Source organism: Megascapheus bottae, chromosome 17 (assembly GCF_031878675.1).
Source record: "Megascapheus bottae isolate mThoBot1 chromosome 17, mThoBot2.hap1, whole genome shotgun sequence".
Taxonomy (NCBI): domain Eukaryota; kingdom Metazoa; phylum Chordata; class Mammalia; order Rodentia; family Geomyidae; genus Megascapheus; species Megascapheus bottae.
This window is the reverse complement of record NC_143525.1, coordinates 12,666,417-12,694,076: the sequence shown is the minus strand read 5'-3', so window position 1 is coordinate 12,694,076 and position 27,660 is coordinate 12,666,417. Positions and strand designations below refer to the sequence as shown.

The window sequence follows — 27,660 nt, the reverse complement described above, 5'->3', positions numbered from 1 at the left end:
GTCCTTGGACTTTCTCAAGGCTAGAGCTCTACCACTTGAGCCTCAGCACCACTTCTGGCTTTTTTCTACGTATATGGTACCAAGGAATCGAACCCGGGTCTTCGTGTATGCTAGGCAAGCACTTTACCACTAGGCCAAACTCCCAGCCCCCAAGGCTAGTGTTCTACCACAGCACCACTTCCACCTTTTTCTGAATATGTGGTATCAAGGAATCGAATCCTGTATGCTAGGCAAGCAAACTACCACTAGGCCAAGTTCCTGGCCCCTTCCTTCCTTCCTTCCTTCCTTCCTTCCTTCCTTCCTTCCTTCCTCCCTCCCTCCCTCCCTCCCTCCCTTCCTCTCTTTCTCTTTTCTTTCCTTTTAATGGCTGGAGGATGGAGCCAGAACCTCAAATGTTTTTTTTTTGTTGTTGTTGTTGTGATGATGATGATGGTGATCTTGAGACTTGAACTCAGGGCCTGGATGCTGTCCCTGAGCTGTTTTGCTTTAGGCTAGCGGTACCACTTTGAGCCACAGCACCACTTCTAGTTTTCTGGTAGTTAGAGTTAAGAGTCTCATGGGGACTTTTCTGCCTGGCCTGCTTCAAACCATAATCCTCAGATCTCACTCTCCTGAGCAACTAGGATTACAGATGTGAGCTGTCAGCGCCCAGCTTCAAGTGCTCTACTTGAGTTTTTTGGGGTTTTTTTTGGTCAGTTGTGGGCCTTGAACTCTAGGCCTGGGCACTGACCCTGAGCTCTTAAGCTCAAGGCTACCACCCTATCCCTTGAGCCACACTGCACTTCCAGTTTTCCAGTGGTTAATTGGAGATGATTCGCACAGATTTAGTGCCCAGCTTGGCTTTTTTTGTGTGTGGGTTATGGGGCTTGAACGTGACCTGGGTGCTATCTCTGACCTCTTCAGCTCAAGGCTACTGCTCTACCCTTGAGCCAAGCCCCACTTGGCATTTTCTAGAGGTTAACAGGAGATAAGAGTCTCAGGTCCTGGGGCCGGGAGTTTGGCCTAGTGGTTAAAGTGCTTGCCTAGCATGCATGAAGACCCAGGTTCGATTCCTCGGTACCACATACTTAGAAAAAAGCCAGAAGTGGTGCTGAGGCTCAAGTGGTAGAGCTCTAGCCTTGAGAAAGTCCAAGGACAGTGCTCAGGCCCTGAGCTCAAGCCCAGGACTGGCCAAAAAAAAAAAAAAAAAAGAGAGTCTCAGGTCCTTTGGTGCCCTGGCTGGCTTTGAACCTTGATCCTCAGATCTCAGCCTCCTGAGTAGCTAGGATTACAGGAATGAGCCACCGAACCCAGTAAGTCATATTTCTTGAGTGAGTGACTGAATGGATGAATGAATAAATGTGTGAATGAATACAGAGCAAGCACTTAAGAGAGGGAAAGGTGCTGTGATATCCTCAGGTAAGTAGAAATTCTTCTGTATGCTGTGGTTGGCACTCGAGCCACAGCTCAGGCCCTGGGCACTGTCCTTGAGCTTTTTTCAAGCCTAGCACTCTACCACTTGAGCCTCAGTACCAGTTCCTGCTTTTCTGTATATGTAGTTTCGAGGAATCAAGCCTAGGTCTTCATGCATCTGCCACTAGGCCATACTCCAGCCTCCCCCTACCCCCCCCCTTTTTTTTTTTTTTGGTCAGTCCTGAGGCTTGAACTCAGGTCCTGGGCACTCTCCCAGAGCTTCTTTTAACAAAGACTAGAACTCTACCATGAGAGCCACAGTACCACTTCTGTGGACTGGCTTTTAACCTTGAATCTCAGATCTCAGATCTCAGCCTTCTGAGTAGTGAAGATTAATTACAGGTGTGTTCCAGGCTTCATAGAAATTCTGTTTATGTATTTATTTTTACAGGTCCTGATGCTTAAACTCAGGGCCTGGGTGCTGTCCCTGAGCCTCTTTGTACTCAAGGTTAGTGCCCTACCATTTGAGCCATCGTACCACTTCGAGCCTTTTCTGAGTAGTTTATTGGAGATAAGAGTCTCGCACATGTTTTCTGCCTGGGCTGGCTTGGAACTGTGATCCACAGATCTCAGCCTCCTGAGAAGCTAGACTTACAGGCGTGAGCCACCAGTGCACAGCTGATATATCTTAGTGTTTGGTTCAAAAGAATAGGACATGTGGGACTATTTGAGGGATATGGGGAGTGGAAAAGAATGTGTTAGAAAGGGAAACACTGGGGCCAGGAGTTTGGCCTAGTGGTAGAGTGCTTGCCTAGCATGCATAAAGACCGGGGTTCAATTCCTTGGTACTGCATACATTTTAAAAAAAAGCGGAAGTGGTACTGAGGTTCAAGTGGTAGAGCTCTAACCTTGAGAAAGTCCAAGGACAGTGCTCAGGCCCTGAGCTCATGCCCAGGACTGGCAAAAAAAAAAAGGGGGGGGGGGGAGGAAACACTGCTGAATCCATTGCATCTATGAATGAAGATGGCAAACTCACGAAAAGCCATGGTTCCTTCATTCCCACCTCATCACACTGGTAACTGGGAGTTCTTAGAAGATTGTTTTTCTAACTCTGAATGTATCTTCTCACCTTTCAGGATCAGTGAACTCCTAGAGAGGCTGCACCTAGAGTTACACCATCTCCTCTAGCACTATGTTCTACTCTCTGAATCCAAGTCTGTGACTTCTGGAAGCTTCTATGAATGGACCATCAGGTCTTTACTTCCTCTTCTGATGTCTCTCTCATCTTCTTTCTCTGCTCTGAGGTTGATCTGTGGACTCCTTCAACAGAGGATCCCTGGGAACTTGCTCCTGTACCAGGAAATCCTGGAAAGAGATTTCTTCACACTCAAGGAAAGCAAGTGCTAGAGAAAGAAAATGTTTTGCCCCAGGGTCTGGGTGTGAGGACTTCCTGGTTGCATTCAGCCCCAAGGGCCTTTGAACTCTCTCTCTCTCTCTCTCTCTCTCTCTCTCTCTCTCTCTCTCTCTCTCTCTCTCTCTCTCTCTCTCTCTCTCTCTCTCACACACACACACACACACACACACACACGCACACACTTTGCCCAGTTTTTGTTTATTGAGATAATTTTGCTGTATGATTCAAGCTGGCCTCAGTTCTTTTTTTCCTATTCTCCCAGTGCAGGGACTACAGGCACTACTTATGTAATGCATACCTTGCTCATGGGTTATTTTATTTATTTATTTATTTTTTTGCCAGTAGGATTTTTCTGGGTATTATGTCATGGGGCTTGCTTCTGTGATTTGTTTTTTCTTTCTTGGTGGTGCTGGGATTGAACCTGGGGCTTTAGAGAGATGCTAGGCTCTAACACTGAAGCCTCCTGTTTTTAAACCAAGGAAAAGAGGAGGATTTATTGAGAGGATACTGAGGTGCTTCAACCAAAAAAAAATGTTTGGCAACTTCCCTGTAGGAGGAGACCTGCAGGACTGGGCCTAAGAAATTTCCGGGCCCAGGGGATGGAATGTTCAATGCTGTTTCTTGTTCCTACCTGTCTGTGTAGCAACTGCCTCCTATCTCACTCCATACAAAGGAGAGGGATGAGCATGGCTGCTGAATGCATCTTAATTACTCTGTTCATTTTTAGTGGTATGAATGCGTACGTGCCTGCATGTGTGTGTGTGTGTGTGTTGAACTGGAAACTTTCCTGCCTGGGGTTGGTTTCTAATGACAATCCTCAAATCTCAGCCTCCTGAGCTTCGAGGACTACAAGCGTGAGCCACCTGTGCCCAGCTCTGCTTCCAGAGTTCCTGCTTGACAGAATTCCCAGGGAAGGATGCCCTTTGTCCTGGCTTAGGTTAAGGCGCCTGCCCACCCCTGACCCCCCAGGACCAATTGACTCTACCTCTAGGTGACTGGAAGAACCTATGGGACACAGAGTGAAAAAAAAGTTCGGTGTTTTGTTTGTTTTTTGCGAGTCCTGGGGCTCAAACTCTGAGCCTGGGCACTGTCCCTACTTTTATGGCTAGTCCTCTGCTTGAACTCAGGGCCTCAGGGCTATTCCTGGGCTTTCTCAAGGCTAGAGCTCTGCCACTGGAGCCACAGCATCACTCCAGGCTTTTTTTTTTTTTGACAGTCATGGGACTTGAACTCTGGGCCTGGGCACTGTCCCTGAGCTCTTTAGCTCACGGCTACCACCCTACCCCTTGAGCCACAGCCTCACTTGCGGTTTTCTGGTGGTTAATTGGAGAGAAGAGTCTCATGGACTTTAGTGCCCAGGCTGCCTTTGAACCATGATCCTCAGATCTCAGCCCCCTGAGTAGCTAGGATTACAAATGTGACCTGGGTCTTTGTGCACAATAGGCAAGCACTCTACCACTAGACCAAGTTCCCAGCCCTGAGCTTGATTTTTAAGCTAGTGCTTTGCCATTTGAGCCAAAGATCCATTTCTGGGGTTTTGGTGCTAAATTGGAGATAAGAGTCTCACAAGCTTTCCTGCCAGTGTTAGATTCAAACCACGATCCTCAGAGCTCAGCCTCCCGAGTAGCTAGGATAAGAGTTGCCACACAACTATTTTTTGTGTGTGATGATACTGGGGCTTGAACTCAGAGCCTTGCTTTTTCGACTAAGGCTGGTGTTCTACCACTTGAGCCATATTTTCACTTCCAGTGTTTGTCTACTACATAGTTTTCAGACATCACTTATGCCAAGCTCCATCTTAGGTATCAGCTTGGACTGTCGTGAGGGAAGCAGCTGAGCAATTATCAGACACTGCCCTGTCTGTCAGTCCTACCTCTGGTGCTTGCAGGAGAGAGCAGCAGTTCCTTGTGTTGTGTGCAGAGGGGGCCCTCATCAGTCCGGCAGGGGGATATTTCCACTCAGCACAGAAGCTACAGCTTGGCAGCCATGTCCCTGGCAGCTGCTGCAGCTCTTCTAAAGTTGCCGGCCAAGAGCTGTTGGTGAAGGGAGTGGCTTCCTGTTCAGTCGAGGCTGCTGAAGGTCTAACGTCTAGCTTGTGGGGCAAGGCAGTCCCAGAAACCAAATGAAATTTTCATTATAGAAATCACCAACTCCCAGCTTGGCTCACAGGCCTGCATCCAACTCCTGACCTAGCCGGAAGTCTCAGCCTCAGCTTATCTGTACCCTGATTCCTGCTCTGTGCCAGCAGCGTCAGCAGACCTAGACTGGTATGCGGCCAGTGGCTATGGAGAGGACTCTTAAACATGCTCTAGGGAAAAGATTTCGGATGTATGGACTGCAGGGGAGTTGTCACAACCATTGATCTAAACGGCCCCAGCCAGGGACTCTACAAAGTTCTCGTCTGTGTGGGACCATTGGCCCAGGCTGGAAAATATTGTGTCTGAGACTCAGCGGGTATGGTGGTACACACCTGCAGTCCCAGGACTTGGGAGGCAGAGGCAGGAAGAGTGGAAATTTGAGGCCAATCTGGAGTTACATAGCAAGCTTCAGGCAAGAATAGTGAGACCCTGACCAAATCAAAGTAAACATGAGGGAAGGGGTGGCATTGTCTAAAGGAAATGTACTGTTTACTTGAATTAACTGTAACCCCTGTATAAATTTTCTTTAAAAAAAAGAAAAAGAAAAAAGCTAGGTGCTCTCCCTTCCACCCTCCTGATGACAAACTCTATTATTATTTTTTCCCCCAGTCTGGAGCTTGAAACTCAGGGCCTGGGCGCTGTCCTTGGACATTTTTTGCTCAAGGCTAGTGCTCTGCCACTGGAGCCACATCACTACTTCTGGATTTTTCTGAGTATGTGGTACCGAAGAATCAAACCAGGGCTTCGTGCCTGCTAGGCAAGCCCTCTAACACTAGACTAAACTCCCATATATAGGATAAAGAAGATAGAATTATCAAAAACTAAAAAATAATAAATGAAAAGAGGTCTCTTGTTTCCATATCTTGGAGTTTGTTAGTTTCAGTATGTATATTTTTTATATAAATATGAAGAAGCACTTAGATATTGGGCCTTTGTGTTTCTCTCCTAAGAGAATCCCCTTTTAGTCTCACTGTGAGTTTCTATTTATCATACCCTATATATTTTACATCTAACTTCCGCAAACCAGAGAGAGCATGTGCTGTTTTATTCTCTGAGATTAACTTCTTAACATGATTTGGTCTAGTTCCATCTATTTCCCCGCAAATGACATTATTTTATTCTTTGTAATGGCTGTGTAAAATTCCATTGTGTATAGGCACTACATTTTGGATCCACTCATCTCTTGTGGGACATCTGGGCTGTCTCCATATCTTGGCTATTGGGAATAGTGCAGCAATGAACATGGGTGTGCAGGTGTCCTTATCATATCCTGGCTGATGATGTCCAGGAGTAATATGGCTGGATTACAGTGTAGGTCTATGTTTAGTTTTTTTGAGGAACTTCCAGACAGCTGCCTAGAATGGTTTAGAATGGTTGTACTAGTTTACATTCCCCCACACATCCCTGCCAATATTTGTTGTTCTAATTCACGTTGGCCAGTCTAACTAGAGTGAGACAGTATCTCAGGGTTTATTATTATTTTTTTAATCAGTTGTGGAGCTTGAATTCTGTGCCTGGGTGCTATCCCTGAGCTCTTCAGCTCAAGGCTATTGCTTTATCATTTGAGCCGCAACACCATTTTCCTCGGAGTTGTTTTGATTTGCATTTCCTTTATGGCCAGGAATGATGAGCATTTCCTCATGTGTTTTTATGTCATTCTTACCTCTTCTGAGAAATTTCTCCTTAGCTCCCTTGCCCATTTAGTAATTGGTATAGTAAGCTTGGGAGGGGTTAGTTTCTTGAGCTCCTTGTATATATTGGCTATTAGGCCTTTGTCTAATGTATTGCTGGTAACGATCTTTTCCCAGTTTGTTGTCTGTCTTTCTAGTTTGGTAACTATGTCCTTAGCTGTGTAGAAACTTTTTTATTTTGATATAGTCCCACTTGTCAAGTCTCCTGGGACTCTATTCAAGTTTCTAGCTATAAGTTCTAATGTTTCTCCTACTTTCTCTTGCAGTAGTTTCAGAGTTTTAGGTCTGATGTTGAGGTCTTTGATCTACTTTGAATTGATAATAGTGCATGGTGAAAAACAGGGATCCACTTTTAGTTTTCTACATTTGGATGCCCAGTTTTCACAACACCAATTACTGAAGAGGCTATTTTTGTTTCCCCTCCACTGTATATCTTTGGCTATCTTTGGCTCTCTTATCAGAAATCAGATATATGGTTTTATTTTTGGTTTTGTTTTGAGAGAGGTTCTTGCTAAGTAGCCTCAAACTCATAATCCTTGATTTTGTGATCCTCTTGCATTTACCTCCCATGTGTTGAAATTTTGTGTGTGTGTGCTGGTCACTGAGCTTGAACTTAGGGTTTGGGCACTGTCCCTGGGCTTTTTTGCTCAAGGCTAGCACTGTACCACTAAGCAACAGTTCCAGTTCTGCCTTTTTGTTGGTTAAAGGGAGATAAGAGTCTCACAGATTTCCTGCTCAGTCTGGATTTAAGCCCAGTGCTATGTTCTTAAAGATCTACCTGAGTATATCTGGTTTACTTCACCAAGACCTTCCATGGGTTCATGGGTTTTACTCTGCCCATAGTTCTGGGGTTACTGCCTGTCCTTGGGTCATTATATAGTTGGTCCTTGAGACCTATCTCATCTGTGAACACAGATGTAATTGGTAAGTTTTATATATTATTTCCAAGCTCCTATGTGATCTTAAATCTCAGCCTTTGACCTTGTACATCTTTCATAAATTCAGGACAATGGCAATTGCTTTGCTGGAATGGTGAAGTATAAGGTATGAAAAGTGTTTAAAAGCTGGGAACGGGGGCAGGGAGTTTGGCCTAGTGGTAAAGTGCTTGCCTAAGCATGCATGAAAACCTGGGTTCGATTCCTCAGTACCATATACACAGAAAAAAGCCAGAAATGGTGCTGAGGCTCAAGTTGTAGAGTGCTAGCCTTGAGAAAGTCCAAGGACAGTGCTCAGGCCCTGAGGCTCAAGCCCAGGACTGGCAAAAAAAAAAAAAAAAAAAAAAAAAAAAAAAATCCGGGAACGGTGTCGCATGCCTGTAATCCTAACTACTCCTGAGAATCAAGATTCAAAGCCAACCCTAGCAAAACCAGACCTGAGACTCTTATCTCCAATTAACCCCTAGAAAACAGGAAGTGGGTAGAGTGGTAGCCTTGAGCTGAAGAGGTCAGGGACAGCACCCAGGCTGCTGAGTTCAAGCCCTATGAACTACAAAAAAAAAAAAAAAAAAAAAAAAAAAAAAAGAAAGACAGACAGACCAGAAGTAGCACTGTGGCTCTAGGGGTAGGGTGATAGCCTTGTGCTGAAGAGCTCAGGGACAACACCCAGGCCCAGGGTTCAAGTCCCACGAGCAACAAAAGAAAAAAGAAAAGAAAGAAAAAAAAGACAGTGTTTAAGTAGGGTGCCAGTGCCTCACAACTGTAATCCTAGCTAATCGGGAGGATGAGATCTGAGAATTGCAATTCAAAGCCAGGCCAGGCACAAAAAGTCTTATCTCCAATTAATCACCAGAAACCCGGAAGTGGTGCTCATTAGCCTTGAGCTAAAGAGCTCAGGGACAATGCCCAGGTCCAGGGTTCAAGCCCCATGACCGACATTAAAAAAAAAAGTGTTTATTCCTGTACTTCCCACCCCATGAGGAACACTTGGTCAGCTTTGAAAAATAAATATGGATTACTTCTGGATACCAGTGGCTCAAGTCTCTAATCCAAGTAAATGGGGATGCTAAGATAGAGAATCATGGTTTGAAACCAGCCGAAGCAGAAAAGTCAGAGATACTATCTCCGTTAATTAACAAGACATGGCTCCAGTGGTAAAATACCACAGCCATGAGCAAGAAAACTGAGAAAATGCAAGGCCCTAAATTCAAGCCCTATTTCTGGCATATACAAAATTATGGATTTCTAACACCCATCTTCCCAATCTAGTCTTCCTTGGGATGGAAAAATAGGAATCTACATTTTATTTTATTAACTTATTTTTTCCTGTCCTGGGCAAAAAACTCTGCCACTTGAGCCACAGCACCACATCCAGTTTTTTTCTGTGTATGTGATAGTGAGGAAATGAACCCATCGCTTCGTGCTTGCAAGGCAAGCACTCCACCACTAGGCCACACTGCCAGCCAGGAATCTGCATTTTAAGTACCTAAGTGACTGAGAAGTATGACTCAATGAGCAAGCCTGACATGTTGGCTGGTGGAACACATCTGTAATCCCAGTACTCAGGAGGTTGGGGCAGGAGACCACATTGGGGTTGCAGGCGTGAGCCATCAGCATCTGGCTCTGCCCTTCCTTGTGTCATGGTTCTGCCAGGTGGAGTCCGTTACTGAAGAATAATCCCCTGTGACCGCATGTCGCATGACTAAGTCTGTATGGAGGTTTTGTATTTTTCCAAACTCTGCTGGCAGAAGCTGCGGGTTCCTTAGTAAACCTTAGCCAGAGTGTGGGTGGTGACTGCGTGGGTTCCACATGGATAAATGTGGGCGGCAAGGGGGGGGGGGTTGTTCCCAACCCCAGGTGTGTTTATCAGTCAGTCACCTACCCAGGGCAGTTTAATCAAAGGACACCAGTGCATGCTGGGGGCCAGGTCCCTATCCCTTCCTGCAGTCTGTAGTTCTAGGCCTGCTCCTACCCAAGTGCCTGTGGCTTACACTGTAATCCTGGCAACTCAGGGGGCTGAGATCTGAGGCCTGAGGTTCAAAGCCAGCCCAGGCAGAAAAGTCTGTGAGACTCATTATCTCGTTTAACCACCAGAAAGCTGGCTCAAGTGGTAGGGCACTAACCTTGAGGGATGAAGCTAAGGAATGTAGCACCTCAGGCCCTGAGTTCAGACCCCAATATGGGTATTTAAAAAAAAAAAAGGGATTCAGGTCCAGAGCTGACTGAAGACCAGGCAAAGGATGCTGGGATGGGGTGAGGCAGGGCACACAGGATGGGGCAGCTGCCTCCGGGGGCAGCTGGGATGGGGAGAGGATTAGGTGACAGTCCCCGGACCCCGCCGGAACTCACACCCTCCTCCCCCTCACCTCGCTCTGCCTCCCTCCAGGCCTGCCAAGGCTCAGAATAACCCGGGAGAACCTGAGGGCAGCATGGCCAGGACCCTGCTCTCTGCCCTGCTTCTCTTGGGGCTTCTTGGTAGGGTGGGACAGGGGTGGGGGGGCGCACGTGGGCACAGCGCGAGGGGCGCGGAGTGGGGTGGTCCCCGCGCAGTGGAGAGCCCTGGCGGAGAGGCCTGCTCCGCAGTCCACGCCCAGGCAGCCTTCCCGGCCCTTCCCAGGCGGAGGTTCGGGGAGGAACGAGGAGGAGCGCCTGTATCACCACCTCTTCGACGACTACGACCCCGGATGCCGGCCGGTGCGGGTGCCCGAGGACACGGTGCCCATCACCCTCAAGGTCACCTTGACCAACCTCATCTCCCTGGTGAGCCGCCCCCCGTGCCCCCCCGCCCCGGGACCGGGAAGCGGGCATCTGAGCGCCGGGTCCCAGCCCCGTGTCCATTGCTCCCGCCCCTCCTCCCGAGCGCAGAACGAGAAGGAGGAGACGCTCACCACCAACGTGTGGATCGGAATCGTGAGTGGGAGTAGCAGAGGACCCTCCCCCTCCCCCTCCCCTCGGGGTGCGGGGGGGGGCGGAGAGGACCGGACGCGCTGTCCACCCCCCCCCCCCAGGACTGGCAGGATTACAGACTCAACTACAGCAAGGACGACTTCGGGGGCATCGAGACGCTGCGGGTCCCTCCGGAGCTCGTATGGCTGCCAGAGATTGTGCTAGAGAACAAGTGAGGGCTGGTCAGAAAGCGGGGACCCCCGGAAGCCTTGGGGGGGTGGCGGCTGTGTTAGAGTCGGTGGGCAGGGGGGCGGACGCCGGGCTGGGGTCTTGGACCGAGGTGCGGACCTGTCGTGAAGAGCCCCCCCTCCCGAGCCCACAGCATCGACGGCCAGTTCGGCGTGGCCTACGACAGCAACGTGCTGGTGTCGGAGGGCGGCTACGTGAGCTGGCTGCCCCCGGCCATCTACCGCAGCACCTGCGCCGTGGAGGTCACCTACTTCCCCTTCGACTGGCAGAACTGCTCGCTCATTTTCCGGTGGGAAGAGTCGCTCATGGGCCTGGGGATTCCAAGAGCCTGGAGCAGGGGAAGGGGCCAGACGGCGGCTGGGGTGGGGTGGGGTGGGGTGGGGGGGAGGGCGTCCCAGGGTGGACCACTGGAGTTCCACCAGTTAGCGCGTGGAACCAGGCCGAGAGGCACCGACCAGCCTGTCATCCCGTTTGTGTGTGTGGGGTGGGGTGGAAGGATGATGGATCGGAAGGAGGAGAAATCACCTGAGGTCAAGGGTTCAAGACCAGCTTAGGCAATCTGTCTCAAAACAAAAACAGCGTAGGGCTGGGAACAGCTGTGCAGGCAGAGACTTCTTTCCCGGCCAGTTCCCGGCTTCGAGGGTGGGCCGGAGGCAGGGCCCAGGCCCGAGCTTCTGCCCTGGGAACCCTGCCTCTGGTCCCACAGCTCTCAGACCTACAACGCCCAAGAGGTGGAGTTCATCTTTGCTGTGGACGACAACGGCGACACTATCGACAAGATCGAAATCGACACTGAGGCCTTTACGGGTGAAGCCCCCGTGCACCCCAAGGACTCCCTCTCTTTAGACAAGGTCCGGAGGGGGGCTGGGGTGCCGCAGCAACCCGACTTGGCTGGCCCCTTCTGTCAGCCGTCAGCCGAGTCTGGTCTCCTGCGGCCCGGCTACAGGAAATGCCCCCATCCTGAAGACCCAGGGCCCAGGCCGTGCACAGGCCCTTCTCCTGGGTCTGGGGTTACAGGTGTCCGAGGTCAGGCGTGAGCGCAGGCGGACTGAGCCCCATCCTTTTGTGCAGAGAACGGGGAGTGGGCCATCGACTTCTGCCCTGGGGTGATCCGCCATCACCAGGGAGACTCGGTGGACAGCCAGGGGGAAACTGACGTCTTGTACTCCCTTATCATCCGCCGGAAGCCGCTCTTTTACATCATCAACATCATTGTGCCTTGTGTGCTCATTTCCGGCCTGGTGCTCTTGGCCTACTTCCTGCCGGCGCAGGGTAAGCAAGAGGCGTTGGTTCAACCCCAGCTCGCTCCCAAAGCCCGGGCTGGGCCTCACCGGGGGCTCCCTCCAGCTGGCGGCCAGAAGTGCACCGTTTCTATCAACGTCCTGCTCGCCCAGACGGTCTTCTTGTTCCTAATTGCCCAGAAAATCCCAGAGACGTCTCTGAGCGTGCCGCTAATAGGCAGGTAACTGCAGGGTGCTGCGGAGGCGGGGCCGAGGCCGAAGGGGCGTGGCCTTGAGGGAGGGCGGGGCCGAGGCAGGAGGGGTGTGGCCCTGCTGGACGGGGCAGGGCGGAGGCCAGGAGGGGTGGGGCCCGACAGGAGAGGGTGGGACCCTGCGGGGGGGGGGGGGGGGAGGCGGGGCCTAGGCCAGGAGCGGTGGGGTCCTGTGGGGAGGGGCGTGATCAGGCGGGTGGGTCCTGTGGGGCGGGGCCGAGGACAGACGGGGCCAGAGCCCGGCAAGCGAGGGGGCGTGGCCAGTCAGGGTGGGTCAGGAAGAAGTGCAGCCGGAGCGGAGCCCTGCAAAAGGCCCGGCCGAGGCGGGGGGCGGAGCCACGCTGGCGGAAGGCGGAGCCACAGTCAGCCGGGGAGATGAGGCCTGGAACCAAGAGACTTGAGGGCCTTTGGTGGACGTTCTTGGTCAGGCTTTATTTGGATGCGGACTGGGGCTGGGCCAGTGGTGGAATCTCTGCTTCCTCATCTTCACTGCTGCTGGACGACTCCTGGAGGTCTCCTGAGGATGTCTATTGAGGGGACGATCAGGCGGCTTAACGTCCTCCAGCCCCCTCCCCCTTACCTCTGGCTCCCAGGCACCCCCATCCCGAGCTCACCGCTTCCCCGGGGATCCCAAGGCCCAGCTGGCGTCCCCATTGTTCCAGGAGTGTGGCGGACCCCTGCAGACTCCGATTGTATAGGCACAGCCACGCGCCCCGTATCACGAGCCGGGCGCTCGCGCCTGCTGCGGCCCCCGCTTGCCTAGCCCCCTGCCCAGCAGCCTGGGCAATGCGAGTCAGCGCTGCAGCCGGGTTCCCGGCGTCTGGGTCGAGGTTAGAGCTGTTGTCGCTGCCGTCCAGGCGCCGCACCTCCTGCTGCAGCCACAGGGCTGAGATCTGCATAGGGAGGGGGACAGGGCCGAGGAAATGGGGTGCTGCCTCTCGCCGCCCTAGCCCCCATCTCCCTCACATCTGCTCCCCAGCGCCGCACCTCTAATAAGGTGGCACCGAAGCTCAAGATGCTGGCTGCTGCCTCCCGTAGCACCAGCCTGAGGGTGGGCTTCGGGGCGGGCGGCGTCTCGGGCTCCTGCGGCTCCCGTGGCTCCGGCGGCTCAGCGGAGTTGAGCTGCTTGAATCTCTGCTCCAGATACTCATGAGCAGCGGCCACGGCGAGTTCCAGGGAAGACAGGAGCGGGGACTGGAGGGCCACCTGCGGGAGGAGCGGCGGGGAGGGGCGGTGGGGACCTGGAGCCCGGCTCCCGGCAGGGGGCGCGCGAGGCCGCTGGGGGTGGAGGGGGAGGCGGGGTGTGGTGCGGACGCCGCCCGGGCGGGGGCAGCTCGGAGGTGGAGGGGGGTGTGTGGTGCGGACGCCGCCCCGGCGGGGGCAGCTCGGAGGTGGCCGCCCTGTGGCCTCACCTCTGTGGAGCTGTGGAAGTGGTAGACCCATAGCAGCGTTTCCAGGCTGCCCGGGGCGCCCTTCATGGCTGCCACAGATGGTAGGAGGGGCAGAAGGGCGAGCAGATGCCCGGGGTCTTGCCGAGGGGGCGCAGGAAGGGGCTTAAACCCCCACTTATGGAGAGGAGCGTTTGTGAAGTCAGAGGCTGGCACCGGCACCTTCACTGGTTGGAGGCAGTGAGGAGGTGACGTCAGAGGCGCTGGGTGCCGTGACGTCACGCACCCCGGACTCCCCAGATATCTAATTTTCGTCATGGTGGTCGCCACGCTCATTGTCATGAATTGCGTCATTGTGCTCAACGTCTCTTTGCGAACGCCCACGACTCATGCCACGTCCCCGCGGCTGCGCCACGTAAGAGCCGAGGCACGAGGGTCGGGAAGGAGGGAGGGGGCGGGCCGAGGAGCCGGCGGGGGCGGGGCGAGGGGGCGGGGCGGCGGGAGCTGCTGCACTGGAGGCGGAGTCCAAGTTCACCCCGCCCGGAACCCCAGGTGCTGTTGGAGCTGCTGCCGCGGCTCTTGGGCTCCGGGTCGCCCTCCGAGACGCCCCGGGTCGCTTCGCCACCCAGGCGGGCCTCGTCTGTGGGTTTACTGCTCCGTGCCGAGGAGCTGATCTTGAAGAAGCCGCGGAGCGAGCTGGTATTTGAGGGGCAGCGGCACCGGCACGGGGCCTGGGCCGGTGAGCAGCGTCGGGGCGGGTGCGGGGGAAGAGTGCGCCGGCAGCCAGGGAAGCGCTCGGTGACAGACCCGTCCCTCTGCCAGCCGCCCTCTGCCAGAGCCTGGGCGCCGCAGCCCCCGAGATCCGGTGCTGTGTGGACGCTGTGAACTTCGTGGCCGATAGTACTCGGGATCAGGAGGCCGCCGGCGAGGTGGGCCAGGAGCCAGGGACGAAAGGAGAGGAGGCTGGGGCCAGAAAGCTGCCCCTTTCGGGGACTCAGCCTGCACTCTCTTCCCCAGGAGGTGTCTGACTGGGTGCGCATGGGAAAGGCGCTGGACAACGTCTGCTTCTGGGCCGCTCTGGTGCTCTTTAGTGTGGGTTCCACCCTCATCTTCCTTGGCGGCTACTTCAACCAAGTGCCCGATCTCCCCTACCCGCCGTGCATCCAACCTTGAGCCTGCACTTGCCTGCCTCCATCCAGCAGGACAGATTTGGAAAAGCTGCTAGATTATAATCCCTTCCCCCTGAACCTTCCTAGATTGCATGTGCCGATGGGGGTGGGTCTGGCCATTGGTCTTTAGGGGATGGATGTTGTTGGCAGGCCCTGGTGCCAACCCTGCAGATAGCAGTTTGCCCTCCTGTAGATCTCTGCCTTTCTCTCTGCACAGTGACCCTAGGACTTGGAGCTCCTAACTGGTCTTTACCCACTTGCTAATCAATAGAAGAGGGTCCCCACCAAGTGAGAACTAGGGAAAGTCCACGGCTTCTTTGACCCCACCTTGCTAAAGAAGATCACCCACAGGCTTAGGGCAAAGCATCTAAGTATTCTTGGCCTGTCCTCATACATCCCAGCCCCATGAGACTAACAGATTACACAGACTGCTGTCCCAACCGCCTGCCTGCTCTCCCTGGCTCACACCCAGGACTGTGACAGAAAACAATAATAGCCTGGTACCAGTGGCTCATGCCTGTAATACTAGCTACTGAGGAGACTGAGAGCAGAGGATCATGATTCAAAGTCAGCCTGGCGAACAAAGTCCACAAGACTTTGAAGTACCAAAAAGGCTAGAAGTAGATCTGTGACTCAAGTGGTAGAGCCCTAGCCTGGAGAAAAGAAGCTCAGGGACAGAGTCCAGGCTCAGAGTTCAAGCCTCAGGACTAGAACAAAAAACAAAAAACAAAAAAAAAGGAAGAAAGAAAACACAATGACGAGAAACTTGAAATGGTGGGAGCTGGTTGAACTGTCTTTATTAACAAACGGAATATCCAAGGCCACTACATTGAGGAGGGCAGGGGAGAGAGAAGGGCTACTTGCTGCTCACACTATATACAGATGCAAGCAAGGGGGTGTGGAGGGCAAGAACTTCCTGCTCCTTCCCTCCACCAGGAAAGGGGGGAGGCTAGGAAAGATGGGGTCTAGAAAGGGGGAATGTTTTGGCTGGCAGGGTCTCCCCTCCATTCCCTGGGTTTTGGGGAGAGGGGAAATCATTAAAGTGCTTTCAGAAAATGAGGAAATGGTCCCTGCCCTTGAGTGGCCGGTGACCCCCCCTTAGAATCTAGGGCCCAGTGACCCCCCCAGAGTCTGGTACATTCAAGGGGGGGAGCCGGCTCCCCTGTCGTGCAAATAAAGGGGTCCAGAGCCCTGCCCAGTCAGCAGCAATGGATTAAGGGGTTCAAGCCCCAAGTGCTCTCCTCTTAATTAGAGATAAGGGAAGAGACAAGGCCCACTCAATTCCTGGGAAGGGGAGCTGTGTCCTTCCCCAGAAGTTGGGGACAGGCACAGTTTTGGGGAGAGAACATTTTGGGGAAGAGAATGGTCACGTGATCACGAAAGCATCGGGGATCAGAGGTCACGTTCCCAGCAGGCTCCAGTGAATCAAACCAGTAAAGCAAAAGCCCAGGGAGGGGAAATAGGGGCAGCCTGGGAAGTTTGGCTGTTGGAGAAGAGCTGGGTCCAAGTGAGGCAGTCCCAGCACACAGGGCCCATCACCAGTTCATGATGCAGTTACGGTTCAGAGTCATGAAGTAAACTTGACTGCTGCCCCCAGAGCGGACTGAGGCGAAAAACACCTGGGCAGAGTAGAAGAAACTGTCACCAAGGGGTAGGGGTGAGTCTCAACCAACAGAGAGGAATAGAAGTGAGAGTGAAAGAAACCACAGAATGGGACAAAAGAGATGGGGGAGGCCGTGATGCTGTACTGTACTTCTACAAAGTGCAGAAAGACACTAGAACCATCCCTTCCTGCAGATCTCTGAGCAGACACCAGGGTGATGGGAGCCAGCCTGGCGCAGGGACACAGAGCCTCTCACCTTGTCGTTCCGCTCACACAGGAACTTAAGCCTTTGGGCTCTTTTGTGCATGAAGACCCCATCCAGGTGGCCTGTCTCCACGGAGCGGATCTCAATGGCTTTCTCGCCCCAGCCCATGATCTGGTTGGAGCAGATGTAGGCTGTGGGGAGAGGGTGGTGGAAGGGCAGTAAGCCAACAGCAGTCCTGGGCTGCCCTGGGGGTGAGCGGCTTAAAGGGCACCCCACACTCACCCACAGAGGTGGGCATCTCTCCCCACTGTAGCACCACATCCTTAATGATCCGCCCATACGTGTTGACGTAGACGCCTTCGTCCTCGTAGCACAGCAGCATCTCCATGCCATCCGTGTTGGGGAGGAAGATGATGGCGTGGGGTGTGATCTGGCTCTGGATCTGGGGAGGAGAGGGCAGGCTGGGGTCTCTGGCTCTAGGAACCCAGGGCCCTGGCCTCGTGCTCTGTGCAGCCCCGCCAAGCTTACATGCACTGGGATGTAGATGTCGTAGCTGTTCCCCGAGTCGACATCCACGGCATGGAAGCCAGCGCTGGAGCCGTAGATAACCTTGAGGCGCTGCCCCTCCTCCACCGTCAGGTCCACCAGCAGCGGGCGGTGAGGGAGGTCAGCAAAGGACTGTGGAGGAGAAGGGCTCAGGGTGGACGGGTGGAGAAGCAGGACCTCAGAGTGGTGGTAGGGGTGGAGGCTGGGATTACCTTGAAGGCCATGAATTTGTGGTAGGGTTTGGGGGCCCAGGCATACACCTCCACGGAGTTCTTCAGGGCAATGACGAGGAACTTAATGCGTTCGTACTTCACTGGGGGCGGGGGGCAGGAAAGAAAAGTGATGTGGGGCCTTCCCTTCTCAAGCTGCAGGCCCCTTCCCTGGGTCACCCCAGCCCTCGGCCCAAATCTTGGGCTTCAGGCTTTGCCGGCACTTAGCCTCCCCCCGGTTTCTCTCTGAGTGTTCCACTGTGGCATTCTCACCAACTCGGTAATGCCCGCAGCCCTCCATGTCCCCCACGGTGGTCCAGCCCTGCTTCTTCTCCACCTCCGGGTCGTTGTGCAGAATCTTGTTCCGAAGCCAGGACAGGTAATATACCCGAAGTTTGTTCCTCTTCCCTGAGGGTCGGACACACGGACACACGTACACACGCACACACACACACACACACACACTCCCGTCCTCATCGAAGGCCCAGCTGCCACCTCCCCTCCTCCCAACCTGTCTGCACCATCCCCAGGGGTAAGAAAGCTGCCCTACCATCCGTCTCCTGGCCCACGGTTGCCCTTCTCCCAGGCTGAAGAGAGCAATCGAGCCAAACAGCCGAGCGCCCAGCCCCAGCCCCCACCCACATACCTGAGATGGTGATGAGCAAGTTGAGGCCTTCCAGCACATCCATTTGCTGGAAGCGCCGCCGCCCGATGAGTCCGTACACCTTGCCCTGCCCGCTTCGGTCCAGCAGCATCAGCCCGTTCTCCGTGCCCACCAGCAGGTTGACTCCTGTAACAGGAGCCCCTTGGTAGGTCAGAGGGCGAAGCAGGCCCTTCCCTGACCAGGCCCCCCCTCCTCCCTCACCCCAGCCCCAGCTCACCCCAAAGGGCTGCGCAGAGGATCTCCGAATTGAACCGCTTTTTGTACTTGCGGATCTCGGGCGTTTCGCTGTGCGCACGGGTGTTGGTGGGATTCACGTTGACCACAGAGCCCTTCCTCACGTCGTACTGCAGCTGATCCAGCCGACTGCCATCACCCACCAGGGCTAGGAGGAAGGAGAGGGGGTAGCCCGTGGTTCTTTCAGCTCTCTCTAGTCTATCCCCAAACCTCCAGCATCTGATCTTGGTGTCTCGGGCCAATCAGGAGGTAAGGGAAAGACTGGAGAACCGCAAGTGCGGGGGAAGAGATGAAAGACCACTGTGGCCTCGGCCAAAAGGCCTGATTCCAGTCCTGGCTTCCTTTTGCCCAGGTCCCTTGGCCACTCTAACACTCCCCTCCCCCTTGGGGGGTCTCGAAGCCCCTCTCACACATCTGTGCCAGGGCAGGAGCTAAGGTCTAAAAGAAAGGGCTCATCCTCAGACCGCCGTGCTCCCCTCCGCGCATGGGGGCCAGGCCTTACGGCAGACGTTCCCTTACCTGTGATGGGGATGGTGTCCCCAGTGCCAGGCTGGTAGATCCCGAGATCCACAAACATGGTGAAGGAGCTCTTGCCAGTGGCCTTCACCAGCCCCCGGGACTGGTACTGTGCGAGCAGGGAGAGGTGGCAGTCAGGACAACCACGCCACTCCAGGTCCCCACTGAGCAGATATCAGGGCCCCAGCAGGCCTGGGCCTCCTTCCCATCCCGAGGGCTCTTCTCTTACCCCAGGGACCTGTACCAACCCACTCACGTCACTGCCTGTATCCTTCGAGGGGGGGCTTTGGCCTTTGCTGTTCTCTGTGGGGGAGTGGCTGGGCTGGACCACATCAGGCAGGTTTGTGTAGCCATTGCTATCGGCATGCAGCAGGCTCCGTTCCTCCTCAGGAGTCTGCACAAAGAGGAAAGGGCTGGCACGGGGTCTTCCCAAGGCATGCCCAGGTACGGGCTGAGCCAGGAAGGTCCACTTACACGCTGGACCACCATGGTGCCACCCCCATATGGGGCCTGGGTCCCAGCCATCTCCTCAACATCATGAACGACCATGGTGCTGACACTGTCGTTGTCCCCGTCGCTGCTGTGGAAAAGAGGGGAGAGGGCCTCCAGGCTCTGCCTGTCACCCAAAGGCCGCAGGCACTGTCTGCTTGGCTCTCCGTGAGGGGAGGGGCTCCCCATGGGGCACTCAGAGGAGGCTGGCACAGACCCAGAGGGCATGACAGGGCTGTGAGAGGGGGAAACCAGCGTCTCCCCACCTTCACACCTGCCTCAGCTGCTCTCCCTCCTTCACCGCTCACCTCTGATGCGGGTGGGCGCAACCCCAGGACACCCCTTACCGGCCTCCAGGGGTATCTCTGCTCCCCTCTGACGGTTCACCATCGCCTTCCTCTTCCTCGTCTTCACTGCTCTCCACCTCCTCACTGGATGAGGAATAGTCCATGGCTTTCTTGGGAGGTCGGGGGGCCTCGTCCAGGGTCCGCTCTTTCAGCAACACAAAGTCCTGCAGGGGAGCAGGGGGGCTAAGGGGAAGGTAGTCCAGAGGGGACCCAGAGAGATAAGAGAAGCTCCCACAGCAGCCCCTCTCACTGACCTCACCAATTGCTCGCTTATAGCTCTGGGAGGAGAAAAGCAGCCAAGAGGAGGCAGGAGAGAGGTGAGAGAGGTTAGTAACATGAGACGAGCTGTGACGACTCCACAGCGCTCCAGTCCTGTGCATTAGTGAGGGCCCCCTCTTTGGTACCCCGTGCCTCCCCAGGGGCTCTGAAGGTTCCACATCCTACCCCCCTCCGCCCCCCAACTCAGATAATATATAGGGCCCTTCCCGCCACCAGATGACTCACGGCAGGCCGGCCTGGCCGGGAGCGGTGGTCATCAGGCTTGGCTTTGTTCCCAGGGGAAAGCACTGGGGAGCTGTCCAGTGTGGTGGAGCCTGGACAGAGCAAGGTGGGAGAAGGGAGGTCACTGATGCCTCGAGGGGGTTGCCTACCTGTACCTGGCTGGCCCAGCACTGTTTCATGCCCACCCGGGTCTCTCCTGCTCCTGTGTTGTTTTGGCCCCAAGCCCATCCAGATCAGGACTGTGTCCAGGCCAGGGCCAGGGCCAGGCACCGACCCTGGCTCGCATACCTCCCACCCGGCTCCGGTTTCGCTCCAGCGAGCCGGCCTGGGGGAGGTGTCCGTGAGAAGCAGGCAGAACACTGTCCGAGCGCTCCCAGCCGGGGTCGCTCCTCCTGAGGTCAGGGTTACTGTAAAGGGGCCAAGGTGGGAGTCAGGAATGGGCATCACACCCTAGGGGGTCCAGCTGCACTACAGGGGGACCATCACCAGGAAAGCCAGTGGCAGAAGTGAGAGGTGACAGCAAGTGAGGGGCAACTCCATTACCTAGAGGTGTCGGGCGGGCCAGGGGGCTGAGCAGGGGGCCCTAGAGGCTTGGGGATGCCCCGCTCTGCCCGCCTCTGCAGATAGATTTGCCAGGCGGAGTTGCTGCGTGGTCTGCGGAGGGAGCACAGGTTCGGGGGGGGGGACAGGAAGGGGCTGCGGTGACTGGGTCAGGCTGGCCTGTCCCTGCTTGGGGAACCTAGTCAAGTCCCCTGTGCTTCCATTCGCTAAGTGAATGTGTCTGCCAGTCCCAGACTCCCAGTCTCCCCCCAGGGTTACCTGGCGCGGATGGCCTGGGCCGGCCGGGAAGCTCCAGCCCCGCTTGTGTTAAGGGCAGTGGCAATAGATGAGGTCCTCTGGGGCACCTAAAAAGAGAGCAGCCAGTGCAGTGCACCAGCCCTGTGCCACCCAGCAGGGACACGCATCCTCCCGTGGCCACCCTGAGGTGCCTTTTGCAGCACTGGTGGACAAGCACACAGATTCAGGGAAGTCACTGAGTGTCCATCCAATCTGGAAGCTGGGAAGTGGTGGAGTTGGGATTCCTGCCCAGAAAGGCGCCCCCGAGTGTCTGTGCAGATAACCCCTGCAGGGAAGGGCTGCTGTCTCAGAATTCTGCTCTCCGCCTTGCCCGCCCTGTTTGTGCCATCCCCTTCACCCTTCCTCTGCGTTCTCTTACCTTGGGCGGGGCCTCATTATCCGGCCGGACCCAGGCTGGGGGGTTCGGGCTAGGGCCCGGCCCTTCAGAGGTGGGATCGGAGTTCTGGCGGATGACAGCTCCTCGGGCACTGGGTGTGGCAGCGGGAGTGGGAATGGCAGCAGGGTCCGGGTCATGGGAGGCTGGGAAGGCAGCCAGATTTCGGGTAGGCTGGTCCTGCAGGGACTGGGATCGGGGTACAGGTGCTGCATATGGCTTCAGTGGGACCCGGTGTGCCACCAGGCTCTGCAGGGAGAGACCAGGGAGGGTGGGCGGCCCGTTCCACCACCTGCATCCCCACCTGCAGCTGGGGCTGGGCTGGGAGAGAAAGGGAATCGCTTGCCCCTGTCATCAAAGGACTGGGAGGTAAGGAGGAACCGACAGGCGGCCAGCAGGTGACTGCATCTGCCCCCGTGTCCTCTACTGTGTGCGTGAAGGTGTGCGTGTCTGTGCCTGGGTACATATCCCTCCAGCTGTGCTATCTAGGAGTAGGAGAGACTCACCTTGTGGGGTCCCTCCTGGGGCTCCACTGGCCTCTGCATGGGAGGCGTTTGAGAAAGGGGTCCTGGGGGGCCAGGGGAGGCCTGTGAAATGGGAGGCTCTGGTCCTGTACTGCTTGGCTTGGTCTTGGCCAAGGGAGAGTTCTGCTGCTTGTTCATCCTTGTTCTTTCTTCTACCTGGGATAGGAAGGGGTGTTAAGCGGGCCAATTCCTTGCTTCATTCATCTCAAAATTTACATCTCCCCCACTGCTCTGTCGCAGCCTGATGGCCTGGGCCAGGTGCTGAGGATCACTGATCCTCGATGCCTGCCAGGCCTCAGGCCATGAGCGGGGCTGGCAGAATGGAGTCTCCCTTAGGGGCAAAGGAGGCAGTGAGTACCTCTCGGGCCCAGGCTGGTTTGTCGGCAGGATTAATGCCCCGACCATAGTGATAGAGAGGCTTCCTGTCCCCAGGCAGGATCTGCTGCTGCTGTTGCTGCTGCTGCTTCTGGAGCTGCTGCTGCTGTTGCTGCTGCTGCAGGGACTTGAGGTAGGCATGCTCCTGCTGCAGCTGCCTCTGGAGCCGCTCCGATTGCCGCTGCTCCTCTAGCTGCTTCCGCTTGTATTCCTGGGCCCAAGGGTAGGGAAACGGGGTTCAGCAGGGTGTGGGCCCGGGAGTTACAGCAGGCATGCCCTTTCTTTCCTCCAACTGCCTAGAAGAGCTGCTTCCCCTGGTCTCTTCCCCTAGAGTCCCCATCCCAGTCTGGCGAAATAGCCCTGGATGGTATTTTCCGGAGGACGCCAAGGGACCCCGTTACCAGCAGCAGGGCCTGTTCCTGGAGCAGCTGTTGCTGAAGGATCTCGAGCTGTCGCTGCTCCTCCTCTAGCCTGTGACGGATATATTCCTGGGGGGGTGGGGTGGGGAGGCACAGGGCAGGGAGAGTGGGAGAGGCGGCGGAGGGGGGGCAGCAGCGGCGAAGGGAGGAGTCAGCAAGGGTGAGAATGAGGGGGAGCCGAGGAAAGACAAGCCCCGGGAGAGGTGGGGGGCAACGAGGCCCGTATGGGAAAAGGAGGGCAGAGGCGATGAGGAGGAAGCAGGTGGGTATCATGAGGGTAGGTGCCAGGGGGAGGAGTTGGGATGGGGAGAGATGGGGAATGAAGGCACAGAGACAGGAGGAGGAAGACAGGGAACCAGGATAGGGGTTGAAGGGTGGGAAAAAACAGAGAGAAAGAGTGAAGCTAGAAAAGATAGGAGGAATCTGGGGGTCAGGGAGCAAAGGGGGGTGGCAGGCAGCAGGAGCAGAGGGCAGGGGGCAGGGGAGGATGGGGAGGCGGGTGTGTGCTGGCCCCAGTACCTGCTCCCGCTCGGCCTGCCGCCGTTCTTCCTCTCGCCTCAGGGCCTGCATGTCCTCCAGCCGCCTCTGCTGCTCCTTCTCCTGCAGCTTCCGCTGCTCCCGCTCTCGCCGTTGTTGCTGTGGGGCCAAGGGGTGCTCTGAAGGACTGCACTAGATACTAAGGCAGCACAGTCCTGGGAGGGGAAGCTTTCCCGTGGGTGCTTGTTAGGACTGGTGGAGACTGGTTCCACCATGCTTCTGCAAGTCCACTTGCTCCTGAGTCAGCTCCTGTATACCACGTCCAGCAAAGGCTTAGCTTGGGAAGATGGCTTCTATGGGGAGGCTGAGAGAGAACTCTGGCCTTGGGGTGGGAGGGACTGGATAACACCTTTCTCCTCTCACTGTCCCTCAAAACAACAAACAAGGCCAGGAGTTTGGCCTAGGGGTAGAGTGCTTGCCTAGCATGCATGAAGACCTGAGTTCGATTCCTTGGTACTACATACATTAAAAAAAAAAGCCGGAAGTGGTGCTGAGTTTCAAGTGGTAGAGCTCTAGCCTTGAGAAAGTCCAAGGACAGTGCTCAGGCCCTGAGCTCAAGCCCAGGACTGGCAAAACAAACAAACAAACAAACAAAAAACAAACCCAAGAGCCTACAATAGTAAGCCCTAGCCTCTCAACCTTTCTCTAATGGACGCCAGTGACAGCATTTGTCCACTAGAGGGCGGCAGGTGGCCATGTGTAGGAAAGCAATCTGTGGCTTTAAGGAGTCTTTTTCTTTTTCTTTTTTTTGGCCAGTCCTGAGGCTTGAACTCAGAATCTGGCACTGTCTCTTTTTCTTTTGCTCCAGGCTGACACTCTACTACTTGAGCCACAGCACCATTTCTGGCTTTTTCTATGAACATGGAAGCCAGGCAATTCTTTCCAATTCTTCCAGCAAAAATACTATTCATAGCTAGGTACTTACTGGTGGCCCACGCCTGTAATCCTAGCTACTCAGGAGGCTGAGATCTGAGGATCAAGGTTCAAAGTCAGCCAGGGCATAAAAGTCCATGAGACTACTTTTATCTCCAATGAACCATCAGAAAACCAGAAGTAGAACTGTGTTAGAGCACTAGCCTTGAGCTGAAGAGCTCAGGGACAGCACCAGGCCCCGAGTTCAAGCCTCATGAAAGACCAAAAAAAAAAACAAAAAAAACAACCAAACAAAAAAAAATACCCCACACCCGGGGGGGGGGGGGCAGCAAGGCAGGGGCGGGGCTAAGCCCTACCTCCTCCACTCGCCGCCGTTCCTCCTTCTGCTCCTCTATGCGGCGCTGCCGCTGGTGCAGCAAGTGTTTGATGTGTGCCTCGGGGTCTCGCTGCTGCTGCTGCTGCAGTTGCTGCTGTTGCTTCAGCGCCTCTGAGTTGCTCTTATTCTCCTGCTGGAGTCGGAGGAATTCTCGGCGTAGTGTGGACTCCCCGGGCACATTCATGATGGAGCTGGATCAGTGATACCAAAGAGCACGGGGTCAGAACTCCCTCAGCCAAGGGGAACCTGCCTGAGTGGATACTTCCACAAGGCCAGTCTGAGTTGGGTCATTTCCTGGGAGATCCGTTTTCTCTTTTTCCCAATCTTTTTTTTTTTTTTTTTTTTGAGATAGAGTCTCATTCCAGCTCGTCCCCACTTCAGCCCTGAACCACCCTCTCCCTCCCCAAGACTGACAGTCCCCGAGCCACTGACCAGTGTGTTCCCCTCCAGCTCCCGCCTGCTTCCTAGCCAACCCCACCTGGGCTCTCCTTCCTCGCCATGGCTGTCATCTTCCTCTTCGCTGCCGCTGTACTCATACTCTGTCTCCTCTGCAGGGGTAGATGTCCTCTATGGATCTGCCCAGTGTCCCAGGCCCCACTCTGGACTAAGGAAATCTTAGGGAGCCAGTCAGGCCTGTCTAGGCAGCCTAGCTCCCTGGAGCATCGGGGAGACATCTCCGTTTGGAGCTGGATAAGATGGGTGGTATGCCACAGGGAGGAGCATTCGAGATGCGTCGTGCACTCACACGTGCACATGAGGGACAAAGAAAAGCCATCTTATTCTTGGGGCTGGATAGTTGAGTACGAGATTTCCTTCTACAGGGAGAGCTGGGGCCTGGGAGGGAAGTGCAAAGAGGGAGCCACAGGGGTAGGGGAGAATGAATGGGGCGGAAGTGTCTCCTATGTGCTTCTGTCTCCCCTCTGCCCACTGACCTTTCTCACCCCGCTTCTTCCGGGAGCGATCGATGTGGTCCTTGAGCTGGATGCGGACCTGCCGCTCGGTGGGCTGGTCTCGGATGAAGGGAAACTTGAGCAGCTGCTCGGTTGGCGGGCGGCTCAGGTATGTCTTGATGAGACATGTGTCAATGAAGTCAATGAACTTCTTAGACCTGGAAATGGTGGAGGCTCACACTGGGAAGCCCCCCTTAGAAGACAGGGTCACAGGACCAAACCACTCACACTTCCCTCCTGGCCTCCACATCCAATGCCACCACCCCCACACCTCCACCATGCAGATCCAAGCCTGGACACAAAGGGACATTGGGTAGGTGTGGCCTTTCTTCCCAGACCCCTGCCCTTCAAAGGCCTACCATTTCTTGGACTTGAGCCTAGGTGGTGGGTTCCGAGGGATGAGGAAGAGGGCTCGCATGGGATGCATGTCGCACAGAGCTGGGTCATGGAAAGGACATGTCGGCCCCTCTGCTACCTGGCGAGCCCAAAGGACCACTCCTCCCTTCCGCCCTTCCTCTCGGTCCCCTTTCTCACATTCGACTCAGGAAAGAGCACTTACGGGGGGCTCCCTCGGCCATTTCGATGGCTGTGATCCCTAGAGACCAGATGTCACTCTATGGAGGGAGAGAGGTGCAGACAGGTGAGTATTCCTGACAATTATGCCCAGTGATCTTTCCATCCACCATGCTGCCATCTCCATGACCCCTCTCTGCTCCACTCTCTCCTGAGGCCCCTGTATGCCATGTCACCTGAGTCTCCCATCTATACCTTCCTTGTCATAAAACATTCCTCTTTCATTCATGAGGCTTGAACTCCGGGCCTAGGTGCTGTCCCTGAGCTTTTGTGTTCAAAGTTAGTGCTTTACCACTACAGCCCCAACTCCACTCCCAGCTTTTTGGCAGATAACTGGATATTATAGTCTCACAGACTTTCCTGCCTGAGATGGCTTTGAACCATGATCCTCAGAACCCAGCCTCCCGAGAGTTAATCACTAAGTGCCCTGTTTTTTATTTTGAGATGCTCAGGCTGATCTGGAACGAGATCCTCATGCCTCAGCCTCTCAAGTGCTGAGATGACAGGCAGGCAGGCAGGATCACTGCACTGTTCTCCCCGCTACCACATCATTTTGTTTCCCACTCTGTTCATATCCCTGCTTTGTAAGCCACCCATCAGACCCCCCCCCTTGTTCCCTGCTTCCCACCACATACCCTGTAATCGTAGGTGGCGTCAGGGTTCTCATCACAGGCAATGACCTCTGGGGCCATCCAGTATGGGGTCCCAATGAAAGTGTTCCGCCTGCCCACAGTGCGGTCCAGCTGAGCACTCACTCCAAAATCCACTGTGAGATGGAGAGGAGTCAGCAGGGCGGGCCATGTGGGGTTCACTGCCTTGCACCCCAGGACCTGGATGTGCCTGGCGGGGCGCAGCTCCGCAACCCCTTCCACTCCACCTTGACCCATTCTTCCTGCTTCTCTGGGACCAAGGGAGAGAATCTCTGATAGCGGGAATCACGCCATGCTGTGTCCCTGACTATGGTAGATGTCTATACGCTAAGCAGCTGGCAGGGGAGAAGCACCTTAGCTTTTTCAGCAGGAGGGTGATATCCCAGAACAGGGAGCAGGGGAGGGAGTAGGTCTCCCCAGCACACCGGAGAAGGGGCCCCCATTCTGTACTGGAGGTGAGAGCACCTCAGAAGCAAGCAGCGCACCTAACTTGACCTCGGCATTCTCTGTCAGCAGCACATTCTGCCCCTTGATGTCTCGATGGATCACCTTGTGGGCGTGGAGATGGGCCAGACCCTGGAACAGCGGAGACAGAGACGGGCGGAGAAGAGTAAGGAGGTGAAGGGGTTGGGGGGAGGGGACTGCGACCAGTCTGCACAGAGCTAGGGCTGTCTAGACTCCCAGCCCTTAGCCCAAGTGCAGGCTGCACTGTCCTGAGGAGAGCTTCCTTGAAGCAATGGCTCTGGTGAGGGCCCAGCAGCTGCAGGGTTGCAAGTGGAGCCCCGGCACAGCCCGGACACAAGAGCTTTCTTCCAGTGGCCTGAACAATTAAGGCTGGAAGCCTGTGGCCACCCCATTCCATCAGACCAGCCACTCCTTCCCAAGGGTAAGACACAAGAGAGGGCCCACGCTCACCCTGAGAATCTCCCTGCAGATGTAGGCGATACAGTCCTCCTTCAGGGCATTCCCTTTTGTGTTCTTCACCAAGTCAGTTACTGAGCCAGCACCACAGAACTCCATCACCAGCTACAGTCCCAGGAAGGCACCAGAGGGAAAATGATCCGTCAGGGAAGGCCTCTACCCC

General features: G+C 55.2%; 4 protein-coding genes across 17 annotated transcripts in view; 2 read left to right on the top strand and 2 right to left on the bottom strand.

Moving 5' to 3' along the window:
- The first annotated feature begins 9,999 nt into the window (after positions 1 to 9,999).
- Positions 10,000 to 10,705, top strand: LOC150051092 (acetylcholine receptor subunit epsilon-like). Its single transcript, XM_090351487.1, has 4 exons — positions 10,000 to 10,045; positions 10,188 to 10,330; positions 10,436 to 10,480; positions 10,579 to 10,705. Exons 1-4 carry the CDS (start codon positions 10,000 to 10,002, stop codon positions 10,690 to 10,692), a joined length of 348 nt encoding a protein of 115 aa, XP_090207613.1. The 3' UTR covers positions 10,693 to 10,705.
- Positions 10,706 to 12,603: 1,898 nt separating this feature from the next.
- On the bottom strand, positions 12,604 to 13,991 carry C17H17orf107 (chromosome 17 C17orf107 homolog). Its single transcript, XM_090349799.1, has 4 exons — positions 13,610 to 13,991; positions 13,185 to 13,403; positions 12,812 to 13,090; positions 12,604 to 12,724 (listed from the first exon to the last, which is right to left on the bottom strand). Exons 1-4 carry the CDS (start codon positions 13,937 to 13,939, stop codon positions 12,629 to 12,631), a joined length of 924 nt encoding a protein of 307 aa, XP_090205925.1. The 5' UTR covers positions 13,940 to 13,991; the 3' UTR covers positions 12,604 to 12,628.
- Positions 13,583 to 15,177, top strand: LOC150051090 (acetylcholine receptor subunit epsilon-like). Its single transcript, XM_090349800.1, has 2 exons — positions 13,583 to 14,000; positions 14,603 to 15,177. The coding sequence occupies exons 1-2, from the start codon at positions 13,902 to 13,904 to the stop codon at positions 14,756 to 14,758; spliced, it is 255 nt and encodes an 84-aa protein (XP_090205926.1). The 5' UTR covers positions 13,583 to 13,901; the 3' UTR covers positions 14,759 to 15,177.
- Positions 15,178 to 15,520: 343 nt separating this feature from the next.
- Mink1 (misshapen like kinase 1) overlaps positions 15,521 to 27,660 on the bottom strand; it is a 53,440-nt gene continuing 41,300 nt past the window's right edge. For 2 of the 14 annotated variants that reach the window (XM_090349795.1, XM_090349784.1), the window contains exons 5-34: positions 27,492 to 27,602; positions 27,062 to 27,152; positions 26,562 to 26,692; positions 25,913 to 25,967; positions 25,713 to 25,791; positions 25,336 to 25,511; positions 24,882 to 24,951; positions 24,384 to 24,594; positions 23,137 to 23,253; positions 22,600 to 22,686; positions 22,182 to 22,409; positions 21,806 to 21,979; positions 21,285 to 21,548; positions 20,888 to 20,973; positions 20,612 to 20,722; positions 20,357 to 20,475; positions 20,072 to 20,160; positions 19,822 to 19,845; positions 19,568 to 19,731; positions 19,206 to 19,311; positions 18,988 to 19,125; positions 18,735 to 18,840; positions 18,199 to 18,363; positions 17,964 to 18,107; positions 17,591 to 17,725; positions 17,321 to 17,421; positions 17,091 to 17,240; positions 16,845 to 17,004; positions 16,614 to 16,753; positions 15,521 to 16,373 (exon numbers count right to left, since the gene is read on the bottom strand). In XM_090349795.1, coding sequence (XP_090205921.1) covers positions 16,290 to 16,373; positions 16,614 to 16,753; positions 16,845 to 17,004; positions 17,091 to 17,240; positions 17,321 to 17,421; positions 17,591 to 17,725; positions 17,964 to 18,107; positions 18,199 to 18,363; positions 18,735 to 18,840; positions 18,988 to 19,125; positions 19,206 to 19,311; positions 19,568 to 19,731; positions 19,822 to 19,845; positions 20,072 to 20,160; positions 20,357 to 20,475; positions 20,612 to 20,722; positions 20,888 to 20,973; positions 21,285 to 21,548; positions 21,806 to 21,979; positions 22,182 to 22,409; positions 22,600 to 22,686; positions 23,137 to 23,253; positions 24,384 to 24,594; positions 24,882 to 24,951; positions 25,336 to 25,511; positions 25,713 to 25,791; positions 25,913 to 25,967; positions 26,562 to 26,692; positions 27,062 to 27,152; positions 27,492 to 27,602 — 3,816 coding nt within the window. In that variant the 3' untranslated portion in view covers positions 15,521 to 16,289. The remainder of the gene's footprint in view (positions 16,374 to 16,613; positions 16,754 to 16,844; positions 17,005 to 17,090; positions 17,241 to 17,320; positions 17,422 to 17,590; positions 17,726 to 17,963; positions 18,108 to 18,198; positions 18,364 to 18,734; positions 18,841 to 18,987; positions 19,126 to 19,205; positions 19,312 to 19,567; positions 19,732 to 19,821; positions 19,846 to 20,071; positions 20,161 to 20,356; positions 20,476 to 20,611; positions 20,723 to 20,887; positions 20,974 to 21,284; positions 21,549 to 21,805; positions 21,980 to 22,181; positions 22,410 to 22,599; positions 22,687 to 23,136; positions 23,254 to 24,383; positions 24,595 to 24,881; positions 24,952 to 25,335; positions 25,512 to 25,712; positions 25,792 to 25,912; positions 25,968 to 26,561; positions 26,693 to 27,061; positions 27,153 to 27,491; positions 27,603 to 27,660) is intronic. The other 12 variants (XM_090349785.1, XM_090349788.1, XM_090349786.1 and 9 more) reach the window with 12 other exon arrangements.

What these genes read in the sequence shown, in the direction of transcription:
- LOC150051092 (XM_090351487.1), top strand. Translation starts at nt 10,000, where the DNA reads ATGGCCAGGACCCTGCTCTCTGCCCTGCTTCTCTTGGGGCTTCTTG. An exon ending in GCTTCTCTTGGGGCTTCTTG is followed by an intron (nt 10,046 to 10,187) that starts GTAGGGTGGGAC and finishes GGCCCTTCCCAG; the next exon opens with GCGGAGGTTCGGGGAGGAAC. An exon ending in CCAACGTGTGGATCGGAATC is followed by an intron (nt 10,481 to 10,578) that starts GTGAGTGGGAGT and finishes CCCCCCCCCCAG; the next exon opens with GACTGGCAGGATTACAGACT.
- LOC150051090 (XM_090349800.1), top strand. Translation starts at nt 13,902, where the DNA reads ATGGTGGTCGCCACGCTCATTGTCATGAATTGCGTCATTGTGCTCAAC. An exon ending in CGTCCCCGCGGCTGCGCCAC is followed by an intron (nt 14,001 to 14,602) that starts GTAAGAGCCGAG and finishes TCTCTTCCCCAG; the next exon opens with GAGGTGTCTGACTGGGTGCG.
- C17H17orf107 (XM_090349799.1), bottom strand. Translation starts at nt 13,939, where the DNA reads ATGACGCAATTCATGACAATGAGCGTGGCGACCACCATGACGAAAATT. An exon ending in TCGGTGCCACCTTATTAGAG is followed by an intron (nt 13,091 to 13,184) that starts GTGCGGCGCTGG and finishes CTCCCTATGCAG; the next exon opens with ATCTCAGCCCTGTGGCTGCA. An exon ending in TTGGGATCCCCGGGGAAGCG is followed by an intron (nt 12,725 to 12,811) that starts GTGAGCTCGGGA and finishes TCCCCTCAATAG; the next exon opens with ACATCCTCAGGAGACCTCCA.